At 39.3% G+C, this 17073-nt stretch overlaps 2 protein-coding genes across 4 annotated transcripts in view; one reads left to right on the top strand and one right to left on the bottom strand.

The window, feature by feature from the left end:
* The window catches only part of WASF1 (WASP family member 1), a 34479-nt gene extending 23617 nt beyond the window's left edge, over positions 1-10862 (bottom strand). For all 3 annotated transcript variants that reach the window (XM_079780274.1, XM_079780273.1, XM_079780275.1), the window contains exon 1: positions 10623-10862. The gene's annotated coding sequence lies outside the window, so the exon portion shown is untranslated. The remainder of the gene's footprint in view (positions 1-10622) is intronic.
* A 535-nt stretch (positions 10863-11397) lies between these two features.
* CDC40 (cell division cycle 40) overlaps positions 11398-17073 on the top strand; it is a 50089-nt gene continuing 44413 nt past the window's right edge. The window contains exon 1 of the mRNA XM_079779868.1: positions 11398-11803. Coding sequence (XP_079635994.1) covers positions 11615-11803 — 189 coding nt within the window. The 5' untranslated portion in view covers positions 11398-11614. The remainder of the gene's footprint in view (positions 11804-17073) is intronic.

The following is a 17073-nucleotide window of genomic DNA, read 5'->3' as shown; positions in this document are numbered from 1 at the left end:
CTACACAATGAAATACTACGCTGCTGTAAAAAAGAAGGAACTCTTATCATTTACAACAGCATGGATGGAATTAGAGAGCATTATGCTAAGTGAAATAAGCCAGTCGGAGAAAGATAAATATCACATGATCTCACTCATTTGTGGAATATAATGAACAACATAAACTGATGAACTAAAATAGATCCAGAGACATAGAAGCATCAAACAGTCCATCCAACCTCAGGGAGAAGTGGGGGAAGGGGGGAAGAGATCAACCAAAGGACTTGTATGCATGCATATAAGCATAACCCACGGACAGTCAGTGGGGCGGGGGGGGGGGGGGGGGGGGGGGCGGGGATAATGGGGGGATGGGATGAGCGGGAGTGGTCAATGGGGGAAAAAGGATTCATATGTAATACTTTAAACAATAAAGAATTTTAAAAAGACCCCCCCCCAAAAAAAAAAAACCCCTACTAAATCTAAAAGACAAAAAAGGAAATAAAAGGAACTGATGAACATTAAGGTAAAAAAGAAAACAAGTAGGAAAATGGTAGGTTTAAACTCTATCATATCAATAATCTCATTAATCATAAAGGATTTGACATGCCAATTTAAAGGAAGAGACTGTGAGAATGGGAAAAAAATAATGAGACTCATTCACATGTTGCCTATAAGAAATCTGCTTTAGACATAAATTGGTTAAAATAAAAGGATGGAAAAAGATATATCATGCCAAGGGAAAAAGACTGAGTGACTATATTAACTAATCAGACAAAGTAAATTTTAGAGAAAGAATATAAGCAGAGATAAATAGGATCATTCATAATAATAAAGGAGTCAATTCATCAAAAAGATATAATAATCTAAAATGTTTATGCACTTTATAAAGAGCTTCAAAATAAAGTAAAAATTAAACTGCAAGGAAAAAAAACACACACACAGAAAAGTTCACAGGTATAGGCAGAAATTTCACCATCTCTACTTCAATAATTGATAGAACCAAGTAGGCAGAAAATCAATAAGCACATAGGGGTCTTGAAGAACACTATCAACCAACTTGACTTAACTGAATTTTATAGAACATCCCATCCCAAACATCAGCATACACATATGTTTTCAAGTTTACCAAGAAAGTCCTTATTCTGCGCCATAAAGCAAGTCAGAATAAATTTAAAAGGATTCAAGTCCTGCAAGGTATGTTTTCTAACCACAATATAATTAGAAATAACAGAAAGATATCTGGACAATTCTTACATATCTAAAAACTAGAAAACATATTTTGTAAATAGCCCCAAGTCAAGGAATAAATTTTTAAAAATTAGAAGTTATTTTGAATTGAGTAAGGTGGGGAAAAAAATCAAAATTTGAGGAAAGCAGCTAAAGCAACACACATAAAGGGAAATATGTAACACTAAAATGTCTATATTAGAAAAAAAGAAAGATCTCAAATGAATGGTCTCAACTACTTTCACTTCAATAGAAAAAATAGAGCAAATTTAACTCAAAATAAGCAAGAAAGGAAATAAAGATGAGAGCAGAAATCAATGGAATAGAAAACAGAAAAATAATGGAGGAAAAAAAATCAATGAAACCAAAAGCTGGTTCTTTGAGAACATCAATGAAACTGCTAAATCACTAGCCAGGCTAATGGGGAGGGGAGGGAGGAGGAAGGGATACAAATTGGCAATATCTGGAATGAGAGGAGTGATATCACTATAAATTCTAGAGATATTAAAAGAATAGTTAGGGAATATTATAAACAACTTATGCCAATAAATTAAACATGAATGAAATGGATAAATTCCATTAAGGACACAGCTATTAAAACTTACTCAAGAAGAAATACATAGCCTTTTGAAAAAGAAAAACAATATTGGAGAATTTATACTATCTGACTTCAGTACTTATTATAAAGCTACATAACTCAAGATAGTGTAGTATTGATGTGAAGACAAATAGTCAATGGAAGAGAAGGAAGTGTCCAGAAGTTGACATAAGTGTAAAGGCAACTCAATATAGAAATAATTTTTATATTGCTACAATAATTGAATATCTATATTAAAAAATATAACTTTGGACGTTGGGATTGGTGAAAGTAGAAAGAGGTAGGATACAGGGAATATAAAAAATATAACTTTGATCCTTACCTCACACCATATACAAATGGGTCACAGATCTAAATGTAGAATGTAAAACTATAAAACTTCTACAAAAAAAACCCAGAAAATCTTTGTGACCTTGGGTTAGGCAAAAATTTCTTAGATAACACCAAAAGCACAATCCATAAAAGAAAAAAATTGTTAAATTGGAATTCAACAAAATTAAGAACTACTGTTTTTTGGAAGATTATTAAGGGGATGAAATGACAAACCCCAGGTTGAGAGAAAATATTTGCAATCACACATATAATACAGCACATATATCTAGAATAAAGAACCCTTAAAATTCAATTAGAAAACAAATAACCCAATATATAATGGCTAAAGATGTGAACTGATACTTCACAAAAGAAAATATACAAATGGCAAAAGAAAAGGTGATCAACATTATTAGTCTTTAGGAAAATGCAAATTAAAGCCACAATGAAATACCACTATAAACCTATAATAGCTAAAATTAGAATAGCAAGGAGGTAGAACAATTGAACTCACATCTTGCTTGTAGAAATATAAAATAAAATGACCACTATGAAAAACACTTCAGTACTTTCTTACAAAGTTAAACATATGCCTACTGTATGACCCAGCTATTCCACATGTAGCTATTTACTCAGGAAAAATGAAAGCATATATCCAAACATTGACTTGTACATGAATGCTCACATCAGCTCTATTTGAAATAGCAGAAACCTAAAAACCACCCAAATGTTCATCAACAGATGAACGAATAACAAATTTGTTATCCACTGGAACAGTATTCATACATTGGGATAGTATTCACCAATAAAATTAACTAATGATATATGGACCAACATGGGTAAATTAAAATCACCATGCTGAGTGAAAGAAGCCAAACAAATAAGAGTACATACTATATGATTCCATTTATAAAGTTTTAGAAAATGCAAACTAACTTATAGTGACAGAAAGTAGATTAGTGGTTGCCTACAATGGACGTTGGGATTGGTGAAAGTAGAAAGAGGTAGGATACAGGGAATACAAAGGAAGACTATGAAATGGGGGGTGGGGGGGGTTTCCCCATTACCTTGATTGTCATGATGGTTTCAGAATGAACCCATAAGTAAAAACTTACCCAATAATTTATTGTTTGGCAATTATATTTCAATAAGGTTTCAAAAACCCATCTAATCAAATAGTATTAACTTTTTATTCCATTACTCTTATCATGCTAAAAATGCTTATTTTCTACCATCTATTACCAAAAATACCTGATTTAAATTTATAATAGTAATATTAAACATCAACTTCAATGTGCAGGACAGTATGGTTTGGTTTTTCAAAAATGTTTGGAGAAATATGTACGCAAAAAATCTTCAAGACCAATAAATTAAAACAGTGAAAGTTTGGCCGAAACCGGTTTGGCTCAGTGGATAGAGCGTCGGTCTGCGGACTGGAAGGTCCCAGGTTCGATTCCGGTCAAGGGCATGTACATTGGTTGCGGGCACATCCCCCGGTGGGGGGTGTGCAGGAGGCAGCTGGTCGATGTCTCTCTCTCATCGATGTTTCTAGCTCTCTATCCCTCTCCCTTCCTCTCTGTGAAAAATCAATAAAATATATATTTTTTTAAAAAGTGAAAGTTTGGAGAAATGGGTAGGTCAGTGAGATTTGCTCTTTTGTCAACATATTACAATCCTATTCTTGACTTGAAAATAAATGCAGTTATCACAATGGAAAGCTGTATGTGGCTTTATCAATTCCCATCCCTATCACTAAAAATAATCTACAACTATAAAATAGTAGATGAGTTGGGTTACTAGGCATTTGTAAATTGCCTATGTCAAAGTCAAAAATTTCTCCAGAGTTCCAAACCAGTTCCCAAACGCTATTTAAGCAGTAGGGATTTATTATTATCCTTTCTTCTGCATCACTGTCCATCCCTGCCCCCCCATCAGATCACTACCATCAGCATAGACTTATGCTATAATTTCATCCATCTTAAAAACACAAAACATGAACAACAAAAACAAACCTCTCTTCATCCCACTCTACCCCAAACCCCCAACACACACCCTGATTTCTCTGCTCTTCTTTATGGCAGAAGTCCTTGAATGAGTTCTCTGATTTCTCTCATAGGATTCTCACTTAAATCTGTTCCATTCAGGCTTTCATTCTCAGCACTATACCAAACCATCTTACCAAGGTCAGTTATCTGCTAGATCCAGTAGTTCATTGTCAGGCCTCTTCTCGCAATCTCTAAACAGCATCTGACACAGTTAGTTGTTCACTCCTTGAAATCACTTCCTTAATTTGGCTTTCAGAAGACCTCAAACTCATGGCTTTCTTTCTACCTCCTCCTTACCTTCTGAACCTGTAAACCTTAGAGTATTCTAAGACTTAAGTGCTTGAACCTTTTTTATTACTTTTATTCATATTCACTTCATTAGTGATTTCATATTAAATGTTCTTAAAGTGAGATTTTACATCTAAATATAACTTATAGAACTTTATAGTTCACTGTCATCCTCAAATAAAGTCAATTATAGATAACTCTACCATTATTTGGGGATGCAGCTGCAGATAGAAAAAAAAACAGATTCAAATAGAAAAAACCTAAAAAGAAAAATAAGTGAAAAATTTCAATAGACTATCACCATCTTTAAGTTCAATATTCCTGATAACTTAAAAACTAAAATTAATAAATTTAAATTGATAAATACCAAAACAAATACTTTTTATTCTACTAATTTATTACATTAGAAATATTAAAATACTAAAACAATTTCATTAAAATGTAAATCAGGGCCTTAACTATGGTTCTGGTCCCATGAGACTATAACAGTAATATCTTATATTAATGTAGACTTGATTCAAAAGCCTTTTTATAGCAATTATCTCACTTTACCCTAAAAAAGACTCCATAAGGATATTACAGAAAATACTATTTTAACCAGCAGTTTCATGACCTCTCACATAACAGGCTTTTAATAAGCAAATATAATGAGTTTAAAATTAGTTGGAGAACTCCTAAATCCATCCCTACTATATTTTAAAATTCATGTGCAACTGATGACAGGTCATTAATGTCATTATTTTGTACTTAGTGTAACATTGCAAAAAAGAAATTTACATTTTCTTTTTAATGCTAATGAATGAAACTAAGTCCTTTATAAATACATATAAGAGACATGCTGTATTTCATTTAATTTCATGACTAGACTGACAATGAAAATGATGATTTTTATGATATTAACCCTGACGGGGTACACAGCTATTGGCTGCCTCTATCACAATAAAAGACTTATTTTTGCAAGTAAGAAGGAGAATACATTTATAGTTAAGCACTCACTTAGTAATGCATGACCCCTTTTCTCTCTCCAATATTCCTACCCCAAATGATGTGGCCTACACTGCCTGCCAGCCCTAGGGTTAGAATTAGAAGCATGTAGAGTAGAGCAAGGCTTTCTAAAGTGGTCATAACTGATTTGTTGGTCATATAATTAATAAATGATAATAATTTGTATAAAAATAATGTTGAACATATTGTATACAACAGTAATTCTGTAGAAAAAATTCAGAATCAAATCAATCTCTCTTGAGGGCTCCCACTGTCAGTACTTCCAGTCCTGAAGACTGAGGAGTAACACCTTCCCTTCTACTACTAAGCACATCAAGTATCTGTGCACTCTTTAAAAGTCCTTCCTCCAATTACTCCATCTCTAAAATGTCCCCTTCACACCTAATATTCTATCCTACCAATCCAATTTCTCATTATAAAATTTATTTGTCCTTATTAAGTTCCTGTAATCCTTTCATTCTCCTCTATTTTCAAAACCACCAATATACTTTAACTTTTGCCTCCCTTCCTACCTCATCAGCATTTCACATTCCTCTTCAAAGAACTGCCCCGACCTTAAACCCTAGTCCCAACAGAACAGTCCAATCAGAAGGCAACACAAATATCCTATCTGATCACACATTCCACATTCTCTTCTGGCTCTCCTTAATTCACACTCGGTAACTATTAAGTCAACAGTTTTGTTATATCCCAGTTCTTTTCTACATTCTATTCTATGCATAAATCCACCTCTTTCCAGAATCTTGAACTGTCACCTCTAAATTACTTACACAAACAACCTAACATCCCTGTAAATATTTAGTCCTATGCTAGATGAGTCTGCCAGAGAGCAATACAATAATGTTTCATTAACCCAAACTCAATATATCCAAAATCAAATTCATCATCCAAAACTCTGCATTCTCCCCAAAAAGAAAATTTACCCATTCTTTGGACTTCCCTATTCCTAGTAACAGCAACAAATCAGTTATGACCACCATAACAAAAACCTTCCTTTAAAAACCTAAAAAGTCTAGCTTTCAAGCATAGGCATTTGAAAAAAAGATTAAGACTACAATCTTTTCAGAGGCAGATCCAGAAAGAAAAATATTCCCTAATAGGAAGCATATAAGCAGTAATACTAGAAAGGAAAAAATGAGCCCTCAGGGGGGAAAAGGGTTATAATGAGCTTCTAAGTGCCTCTGAATTTTATTTGTAACTGAAAGGACCCCATAGGTCATCTACTTCAACGTCCTCTTTTTACAATTGAGAAAAATCAGAGACCTTTCTCGAGAGCTAAAGTGACTTGTCCAACATTCCATAGAAGTTCCTAGCTCCTTCCAATTTCTCCCATTCTCTGATCATTGCTTCAGATGTAATGCTGTACCACTTTCTGAAGAAGATGCTCTTCTCCATGTCCAGTGGGTAGCAGAGATCAAGTTCCTAATAATGTCAAGTCTAACACAAGACACATGTATTCCTAGCATACTGAGGTAGATTCTGAATTGATTTTTCTACAGAAGTATTGTTGTACACAATATATTCAATATTATTTTTGTACAAATTATTCTAGTTTTTTAATTCTCTAGTATTATTAGTTAGCCTAATTCTCTAATTAAGGTATATTATGGATTAAACTTGGTGGGCTGTTTATTCATGTAACCACTAAGTTTCCTGTTTATGAGAAAGTAAGTTCCAAGTTATAAGCTATTTTATAAGTTTTAAGGTATAATCAATCCCATTTTAAGTTAGGAAGTACCAATACGCAATGACTCAAAATTATAAACTGAATGTGATAAGCTAAAAACACATTTCAGAAAAAGCGCCATTTTATACAAAGATCTACCTCAAGGACAATTTATTTTTAAAGTTAGGTATTTTGAACATTTAGCACAGGATTTAATCTACATACACCTTTTTATTAATATTTCACTGAAAAACTGAAGTAAAAAAAAAATCCAACACATTTCTATACTCATCTTATTTAAGAAAAACAAAACTTTTCATGTATATTTTCATAAAGTGAGCTATAAGAGGTAAGAAAATTATTATCATTTCATATATAAAGAGTTGACAATGTATACATTATACAGTATCTAGTGCTAGTTCCAAATATGTGTGGATAAAGGAATTATATCTGAACAGATAAGTGGAAATTCAAAAAACATCCAAATACATTTTTCTTTTCTCTTGGGACAAAGTTTTTGTTTCATGAATTAAAATTTGTTTGATAAATCTATTTTTAAAATTTCTACTCAGTACATTAAATCAATGGATATTCTTCACTCATTCATTTAATCTGTTCAACCACAAAAAACAATAAGCCCCTACAACTTGCTACACACTATATTAACAACTTTAGACTTATGATAATAAACATCAGTTCCTGTCCTCAAGAAGCTTAAAAAAACACCTTGAGTTAACTGTATGTACCCAAGTGATAATGACAGCTGAATTTCAATTGGTCATTTTAAAAAAACATTAAAAAATATAATCAAATTAATTTTCAAAAAAAATAACCCAATACAATAGTAATTTTGAAGACATTTAATAGTCTCATCTATATAAAGCAGCCTCACAAAGGAACCGAAAGCACTGTTTTGGTAGAGTTCTAATAATATATTTTAATAGTGGTTTTTGCTATGAAAATGAACTCAGTTACTCCTCCAATAAGGAAATCAAAAGCTACTATTTACTGTGATAATGAAAATCAAGCACATGGAAATGGTACCTTCGACTATTCTGAAAATAAAGCGAAACGAATAAATATAGTATTATACAATAGCCATACATTGTCAGGGAGGGACCATTTTAAGTTAGGAACTTAATGCTAAGTTCTAAATATATAGTTATTTACAAACCTGAATAATAAAGTAGCTCCATAGCATATCTTACAAATGATCACAACTATGTATTTTGGATTTTGTCAGCTACAAGTTTTTAATGAAAAAAGCCTTAATGTTTTCTGGAGATTTTACTTTTCACAAACTTAAATCAATATTCTGCTTGCTTATTACCAAGCACTATAACTTTTTTCATCAATACTAACCATACCTATATTTAGATATTACATACAGATATTAACTATAATACCTATTAAATTATTAAAAACTCTTGATATATGAGATACATTCAATTTAGAGCCATACCCTTCCAAAGCAAAATGCAATGTAAATCAACCATTCTAAAATGTCAAGAAAAATCCTGACATTTTTTCATGAAATTTTACACTGAAATATTTTTCATCATTCATCAGTTAAAACATTTTTTAAATCTTTAAAAGCATTACGAAAACATCTTTACTGAATTTATGCATTCTACTTAGCGGAATAAATAGGCATTTTAACACCATTTACATATAATGAAATCAAGGCACAAAGGTGTCCATTTTGTAAATTGCAAGGTCATTTCCTAACCAAGCAACTGATCCTATACCATCAAATTATATGTGCGCCACTTTCAAGTGCCACAAAACAATTACTGTACCTTAAAGCAGCTGCCTCTGCAATGCCTATGTGCATTACATTTTATCTAGAGGGTTATGGCAACAAGCTCAAACAAGAAAAGCTGGAAAGGGAGGATTACGAAAACAAAAAGAAAACACTTATTTTTGGTAGGGAATCATTTATTTTAATATATTAAGATGTAAACAGTTTTTAAACATAGTACCAAATAACTAAGTTGTTTCTTCCATTTTCAAAAAATAATTCACCTTTCAGTTAGATCATGCAAAATTAGAGCCTACCCATCCTTGCAGACAGAAGTTAGAAAAACGAGGGAAAAAAAATCCTGTAGCAAGTTAATTCAATACATGATAATGCAAAAAAAGGGAGAGAATTGAACAAAAAATAAAATTTAGGTAAATTAGGAAATGCTTGTTACCATAATTAAAACTCCATCTTAAATATTAAATGCTTCCTTTCGTTCAGCTGAAGACTATGATAAGCATCACTTATTCTGTTATTAGAAAATAAAGAATTCCAAAACTTTCCTTACTGAATGCTTGAGAAATTTTATACCATGAACTTTATTCAAGTATTCAACCTAAAGACTTTTCCTAACTTAGAAACTCAGAGCATGAGAAAAACTGTTCCTGGGAGTTCCAAGACTGAAACTGCCATGTGCCATGATGATCTCGTGCTACCAATCATTAGAAAAGTGAAAAGTTACCTATCATACCAATTAAACTTAAGAACATCAGACGGGTTGAATAACCAATAAATCAATGACATCCATTTCTGGACAGAAATAAGACTTGGCTAATACGTGAATCTAACACCGAAGGAAAAAAAATTAAAACATAATCCAAGGATAGGCTTAGACCGAGCCGTATTCCGGTACCCAGTCTAGCTGGGCATTAGTTAATCAACCGGCTCTAGGGCAGGTCGGTTGTGCGTGTGCAGGTCAGATGTGCTTTCTGCTCATCATCATTGCAGTTCATCGTGAGCAAGTGCGGGAGAAGGCGTCTGAGTGCCGAAGCTAGGGGGCACGCTGCAGCCAGGGGAGAAGAAAAATGGGAAAAGGTGCAATGGATGCTGCATAGTTGAATAATTATCTGGGTGGCACAATGGGCGAGAACTGCCGGCCTCGGAGCCGGGGGAGCGGCTCCCTAACTCTCCACGAGGCACCCCCCCCCACCCCCCCCATTCACAGGCATCAGAGGCAGCAGCCCCGCTTCGCCGGCTCTCCCGCGAAGAAAGGGATCCCCGCACTCGCCTCACCGTGAGGTCTTGAGACCCAGACCCGCGGCGCAGGCACGCAAACGCGGAGCTTCCTTTGCAGAGCCCCCCGGCACCCGGCGCGAGCGGGGTTCTCCGCCGCCGGGGCTGCAGCCACCCCCACAGCCCGGAGGCCGGGGGGCTGCCCGGGGGTGCAGGGCAGGGGCGCTCGGACGGTGGCACCTCAGGTGAGACCCGCAGGCTCCCCGCCTCGGGCCGGTCCCTGCCACCGAGACCCAGACGGGCCGGCCGGCCGCCGTCTCCCTCGGCAGCCAGCCCTGCGGGCGGGTGGGCGTCGGGAGATCGGGAACTGCGATGGGGGTGGGGGACGTTGCGGGGGAGGCGCGCCCATCCCCGTAACCTTTGCTGGGCTGGGGCTCCACACAGCGCTCTCCGCTCTGGCCGGTGGGGAAGAGTTCCTCCCCAGCACCCTCTCCCCCAAAACACAATTCCTGGGAGACGCGCGCTCACCGAGAGATCTTGGGGGCTCTCGCCTTAGCCCTTCTGCATGCTTCGGCGGCGGCCGCCGGTCCTCCTCTGCTCCCGGGTCTCCCCCCTAGAGCCTCCAGGAGAGTCAGGCTCCCGGAGGGACCCGCTCCGGGCAGCGGCCGACGCACCGGGCCACGGGGAACGCCGCCAGCGGCGCCCACCGGTCGTCGGATCCACAGTGTGCTCGACGCGCGAGCGAACAACACCGAGCGCCGCTGCCGCCGCCCCCCACCCGCCCCCTCCCCGCGCGCCCCGCTCCACAACCGGGCGCGGGGACCAGCGCCTGAAGCAGGGGGGACCGCTGGACTCTCGCCACCCAACCTCCCACCCTTCCCACCAGGAGCTGTTCCCCGCCGGTCAGCGTCTTCCAACTTCAGGTTCTCGCTTTCCTCTTCAGCCCCCAGGACCCAGGTGCAGCCGTGGAGGGAAACTCGGCCTCCGCCCCCTCACCCTTAAGCGGGGATGAATAGCCATCTTCCCCCCATTCCTGAGGTTTCATGGTATTGCCCAATCCTCAATTTGGGGGAGGGGACAGAGAGAACAGTGCCTGTCCAGGGAATGAGGGAAGATGATAGCCAATTGAATGAACCATCCGTTCGGGGGCGGGGTCAAAGAGATGCCTGCCAGCCCCGCCCCCCCTCGATGTAAACTACATTTCCCATTGTGCCTCTGGTTTCCTGTCGCGCTGCACGCCGGGAGTGCAGGACTCCGATCGGCAAAGTATGTCGGAATTCGTAGTCTTTAGTCAAAAAGGTCCTGAACGTTATAAGCTCATATAATTCTGTTTCCCTAGATACATGTCCCAAGTCATAAGTTATGTTGTACTTATTCTAATGCTAATTAATTTATTTACAGTGTCATAAATGATTGCTTAGCAAAAGGAAGTAAATAATGTTGCGCATTGGCAATCTTTCAGGACCTGGGAGCCGCCGCTTCTTCCGCCGGGGCCTGGTCTCCGCAGTTCTATCGCCGTCATGTCGGCTGCAATTGCAGCTCTGGCTGCTTCCTATGGTTCGGGTTCAGGGTCCGAATCGGACTCGGACAGTGAGGGCGGACGGTGTCCCCTGCCAGCCGCTGACTCCCTCATGCACTTGACCAAATCGCCTTCCGCCAAGCCCTCGCTGGCAGTGGCGGTGGACGCGGCTCCGGAGGTGGCAGTTAAGGTAAGCGCTTTTGCCTCGGGTGCGGTGCGGGAATGGGCTTCTACTCCAAAATCTGGCAGTCGCCCGTTAGGCCCCGTTATGCCGCCTGCTCCGTGCCGAGAGATGAGTTGCTAACGCTTTGAGTTCTTCCCCTTCCCACATGCATCCTCCTCGGGAGAAGCCAGGAAGTGGGAGTCCAGGACAGCGCTCCACTGCACCCCGCTTTCGCCTCCCGTCTTGGACTGCAAGTGGGAAGAAGGGAGTGAAATTTGACGGTATGGGATTGGGATGTGGCCTGGCCGGAGCAGGTGTCATCTCAAAAGATAAGAAAGGCTAACTCAGGACGCCTCAAACTAGAGCCTATGCCCTCGCTGGAAGTGAGCAGTGGCCTGGCTTTGTTTTGTTTTTGAAGTTTGACCTAGATTCCCAGCTCCACCACTTGTCTGAACTTGGCCAAGTTTCCTACCTGTGCACTAGAGATCGTCTTAAAAGCACACATCTATATGAGTGAATTTTTGTGTAGGTTAAGTGAAATGGCGTAAGTGAAGCATCTAGCCTGGTATCTAATATAGTGCAATGAATGTTGTTAGCTCTTTTGACTATATAGGTACGTACAGTGAGAAAAGAACCTGGATTTAAGAAGGAATGCATGATCCCAATTGAGAGAGGTGATAGAGGGAGGAATCGGGTTATATAGTTGATTTAACAAATATTGAACACATGTTATTTATCAGGAACTGTTCTAAGTGCTGATGACACCGAGGCCAACAAGCCAGGCATCTTTGCCATCGTGGGTCACACATTCTAATGGAAGAGGCAGCCAAAAAATGTGAGCAAATGAAGTGGCAGATTGGACTGCATACTCTGAAGGGGGGAAATAGAGTATTATGATAGAGAATAATGCAGGAGTAGGACTTCTATTGGTCAGGCAAGTCCTCTCTGAAGCCAGCCACGCTCAAGCTAAGGCTAGAGATTCCAGGCAAAGGAGACAGCAAGCCTTGAGATGGCACAGAGTTTCATGTGTTGGAATAGCGGAGGGAAAGTCAGTGTGTCTGGAGCCGGAGGAGAGCATCTGCCAATTGGTAGTATAGGCCCCAAAGGGCCTAACCGGGGTGATCACAAGCTCAGGATCAGGTAAAGGGAGGCAGTGTGCAAAAATGCCTTTGTATTTAGGATGTTCCCAGGGTCATTTCCAAATTCCCCAAACTTATCCATCAACTCCTGGGTCCTCATTCCTTTCGCAGCTCAGGTTCTTGGTTCTCTCCTACTTCTTCATTGCATTTTCTCCTCAACCCAAAGCAGCCTGGTTGTAGCTTCTTGGGATAACCCTTGGAGTTGTAAGATACCTTTAAAGCACTCTGCCAGGCACACTGTCCTTATTCTGTCCAATTGTAAACTCCTTGCGAGCTCCAGAGCTATTAAACCTCTTCCTTAGGATGGCTCTCAGGCATCTCCAATCCCATTTTGAATAATGATTCCAACCCATTAGTCCAAGCCAAGAACAGAGGGGTCTTCCTTTTCTCTTCTTCTTCCTCAGCTCTTGAAGCTAGTCATTCGGCTTATTCTAACATTTCTGCCAGGCCCTACACTAGGCCATAAAATAAGTCTCAATAAATTTTAAATCATGCTATCATGTTCTGTGACCACAATGCATCTAAGCTGAATCAGCCACAAAGGATAACTATAAAATTCCCATCTTTGAAATATGAAATTGTACTTGTTAGTAACCCATGAGCCAAAAAAAAAAAAAAAAGTAATAGAGAATATTTTGAGCTGAACAATCAGGGAAATAACATTTTTCAGAACTTGTGAGGTACAGCCATGGCAATATTTAAGTATAGTCTTAAATACATGTAATAGAAAAGAAGAAAGTCATAAAGTTAGTATGCTAGGCATCCGCTCTTTAGGATTACTTTTTAAAAATCATTCCATTCTCTTCCTGTACTCATTTCTAACTTATGCCCTCAATTTCTGGTAAGTGGTTAGTCCTAAAAATTAAAACATGTCTGAATTGATACCTTTGCCTCTTAGTGAACAGTGCAAGAACACTTCATTTAGCTATTATTGTCATTCATTTAAAACTCAAAAGATGACAGCAAATGAGTCTGATTCTTGGCATCTCATTATGCAAGAGATCTGTTTCTGTCTGTAGTGCATACTTAAGAATGTCTTTAAGGGAGGGTTAACTGGTGGCAGCTGCTTTGTTTTAGTTTGTCTTTAAAATGTTTTTATTTAACCCTCTTTCTTGAAGGATATTTTCACTGGGTTTAGTTTGCTTAGCTGACAATTATTTTCTCTCAGCATATTTAAAATATTCTACTGTCTTCTGATTTTTATTGTTACTGATAACGAGTCAGCTGTCAGTGTAGCTGTTTTTCTTTTTTCTTTTGACTGCTTCTAAGACACTTGCCCTAAACCCCTTTTATTTGGGGTATAGTTTCATTACTTATATTCATTATGGGATACACAGTTGTGGATTTCTTTTTATTTGTCCTGCTAAGAATTTGTTAGGTTTCTTTAATTGTGAATTAATTGGTTTGGAGTATACATCTTTAAACATTTCTGGAAAGTACTCAGTGCTTATCTTTTCAAATATTATTTTAGTCCTATTCTCTCTTCTCTTATTCTAGAATTCAAGTTTAACATATTTGTGTTTTCCATTGTATGACAATGACTATTTTTGGTTAAAAATTTATTTTAAGCCTGGCCGCCAGCGTTCCTCAGTGGTTGAATATCAACCTATGGCCCAGGAGTGTCACGGTTTGATTCCCAGGCAGGGCACATGCTTGGATTGTGGGCTCGATCCCCAGTGTGGGGCATACAAGAGACAGCCGATCAATGATTCTCTCTCATCATTGATGTTTCTATCTCTCTCTTCCTCTCCCTTCCTCTCTGAAATCAATAAAAATATATATTTTTTTATTTTAATGCAACATCGTCAGATTTTACACTTTGGAAATCACGTAATGAGCCCTATTGGATGGTAACAGTTGCTTATTAATTGACTTTAAAGTTAAAAACTAAAGCAAACCCGGCTTTCTCTCATTTCAGTTAATAACTGTTACTTTTTACCGATGTATCCCTTGCTTTAGCATAGTCTACTTGAGTAAAATGAAAATTTTGTCTCTAATTTTGAGCATATTTTAAAATTTCTTCTTCATGGGTGATCTTTCTCTTATTTGTGAGCTTCAAATGATCGCCCTGTCCCCTTGCATTTGTTAAGAGCCAAACTCAAAAAATATCTTCATATGAATTTTGGTTATTTTATCTCATCCACCTTCACTCCCATTTTAGGAAGTTTATTTATTTCCACTTTCGGGAGAGGGGGGACAAAACTATACCATAAATTAGTAAATGGTTTATAATAATGATATGTATTTATGTTCTGTTTTATAGTTTATAAAGTGCTTTCACATCTGTTTTCTTATTTGTACAACAGTAAGAAATGTGAAAAAGACTGGAAAGTAAATATCATGTAGTTTTTTCCTCAAATTTCTTTGAATAAATGAAAGATAAACTTTCAAAACTTATTTGACCCACAGGATCTGCCCCTCATTTACTGCACTTTAATTTATATGGATAATTAAAACTTAATAGAAATCCTTTGTAATTCTGCGGTAATTTCAATTGCATGCCTAATTGTTATTGAACTCCTCATGGGTTTTAAAGCAAAGTTGTGGTACTGTCCAAGTTTTTCTAATTAATGTAAAATTAATAACTTTATTTTCTAGAGGTCTCTTCAGTTGGTTCTGTGATTTGAGGACCCAGAGACTGGGACCTATTTATATTTTGTACTAGAGGCCCAGTGCACGAAATTCATGCACGGGGGCCGGGGGGCTGTCCCTCAGCCCAGCCTGCACCATCTGGGACCCCTCGAGGGATGTCCAACTGCCTAGGCCTCCGCTCAAGGCTACCTACCGGGATCGGGCCTAAACGGGCAGTCGGACATCCCTCTCACAATCCAGGACTGCTGGCTCCCAACTGCTCGCCTGCCTGCCTTCCTGATTGCCCCTAACCACTTCTGCCTGCCAGCCTGATCACCCCCTAACCACTCCCCTGCCAGCCTGATCACCCCCTAACCACTCCCCTGCCAGCCTTATTGATGCCTAACTGCTCCCCTGCCAGCCTGATTGCCCCTAACTGCCCTCCCCTGCAGGCCTGGTCACCCCTAACTGCCCTCCTCTGCATGCTTGATTGCCCCCAACTGCCCTCCCTTGCAGGCCTGGTCCCTCCCAACTGCCCTCCCCTGCTGGCCATCTTGTGGCGGCCATCTTGTGTCCACATGGGGGTAGCCATCTTGTGTGTTGGAGTGACGGTCAATTTGCATATTACTCTTTTATTAGATAGGATAGAGACCTGGTGCACGGGTGGGGGCCAGCTGATTTGCCCTGAAGGGTGTCCTGGATCAGGGTGGGGGTTCCCTTGGGGTGTGGGGCAGCCTGGACGAGGGGCCTGTGGTGGTTTGCAGGCCAGCCACGCCCCCCAGCGACCCAAGCGGAGGCCCTGGTATCTGGGATTTATTTATCTTCTATAATTGAAACTTTGTAGCCTTGAACAGAGGCCTGGGCCGGCCAGGGTGTGCAGGAAACTTGTCTTCCTCCATTGCTGGGGAAACTCAAGTCTCCTGCTCGCTCTGTGGCTGCAGCCATTTTTGTTGGGATTTATTTATCTTCTATAATTGAAACTTTGTAGCCTTGAGCAGAAGCCTGGGCTGGCCAGGGTGTGCAAGCTTGGCTTCCTCCATTGCCGGGGAAACCCAAGCCTCCTGTTCGCTCCCTGGCCGCAGCCATTTTTGTTGGGATTTATTTATCTACTATAATTGAAACTTTGTAGCCTTGAGCAGAGTCCAGGGCCGGCCAGGGTGTGCAGGAAGCTTGGCTTCCTCCATTGCTGGGGAAACCCAAGCCTCCTGTTCACTCTGTGGCCGCAGCCATCTTGGTTGGGTTAATTTGCATACTCGCTCCTGATTGGTTGGTGGCGTGGCTTGTGGGTGTAGCAGAGGTACCATCAATTTGTATATTACTCTTTTATTAGATAGGATTAGTTGCCACTGTTGCATATGTAAAGAGTAAGTCTTTTTAAATTGTACTTTGAATTTAAAGCTTGAGCTACATGGCACTCTATTCAAATAATTAAAGTTTAGAATACCCTTAATTGGAAAGATCTGGTAAACCATTATTTATTATAAAGTTACCTGGCAACTGTATTCTATGAAATCCTTTGGGGAGGTATCAGTGTGGCCTCTTGTTAATTTAAGCAATTTATCACTACAAGTTGAATATTAAGAAACA

Source organism: Cnephaeus nilssonii (assembly GCF_951640355.1).
Source record: "Cnephaeus nilssonii genome assembly, chromosome: 9".
NCBI classification, from domain to species: Eukaryota; Metazoa; Chordata; class Mammalia; order Chiroptera; family Vespertilionidae; genus Cnephaeus; species Cnephaeus nilssonii.
The sequence above is the reverse complement of the archived record's forward strand: the minus strand, read 5'-3'. Positions and strand labels throughout refer to the sequence as shown.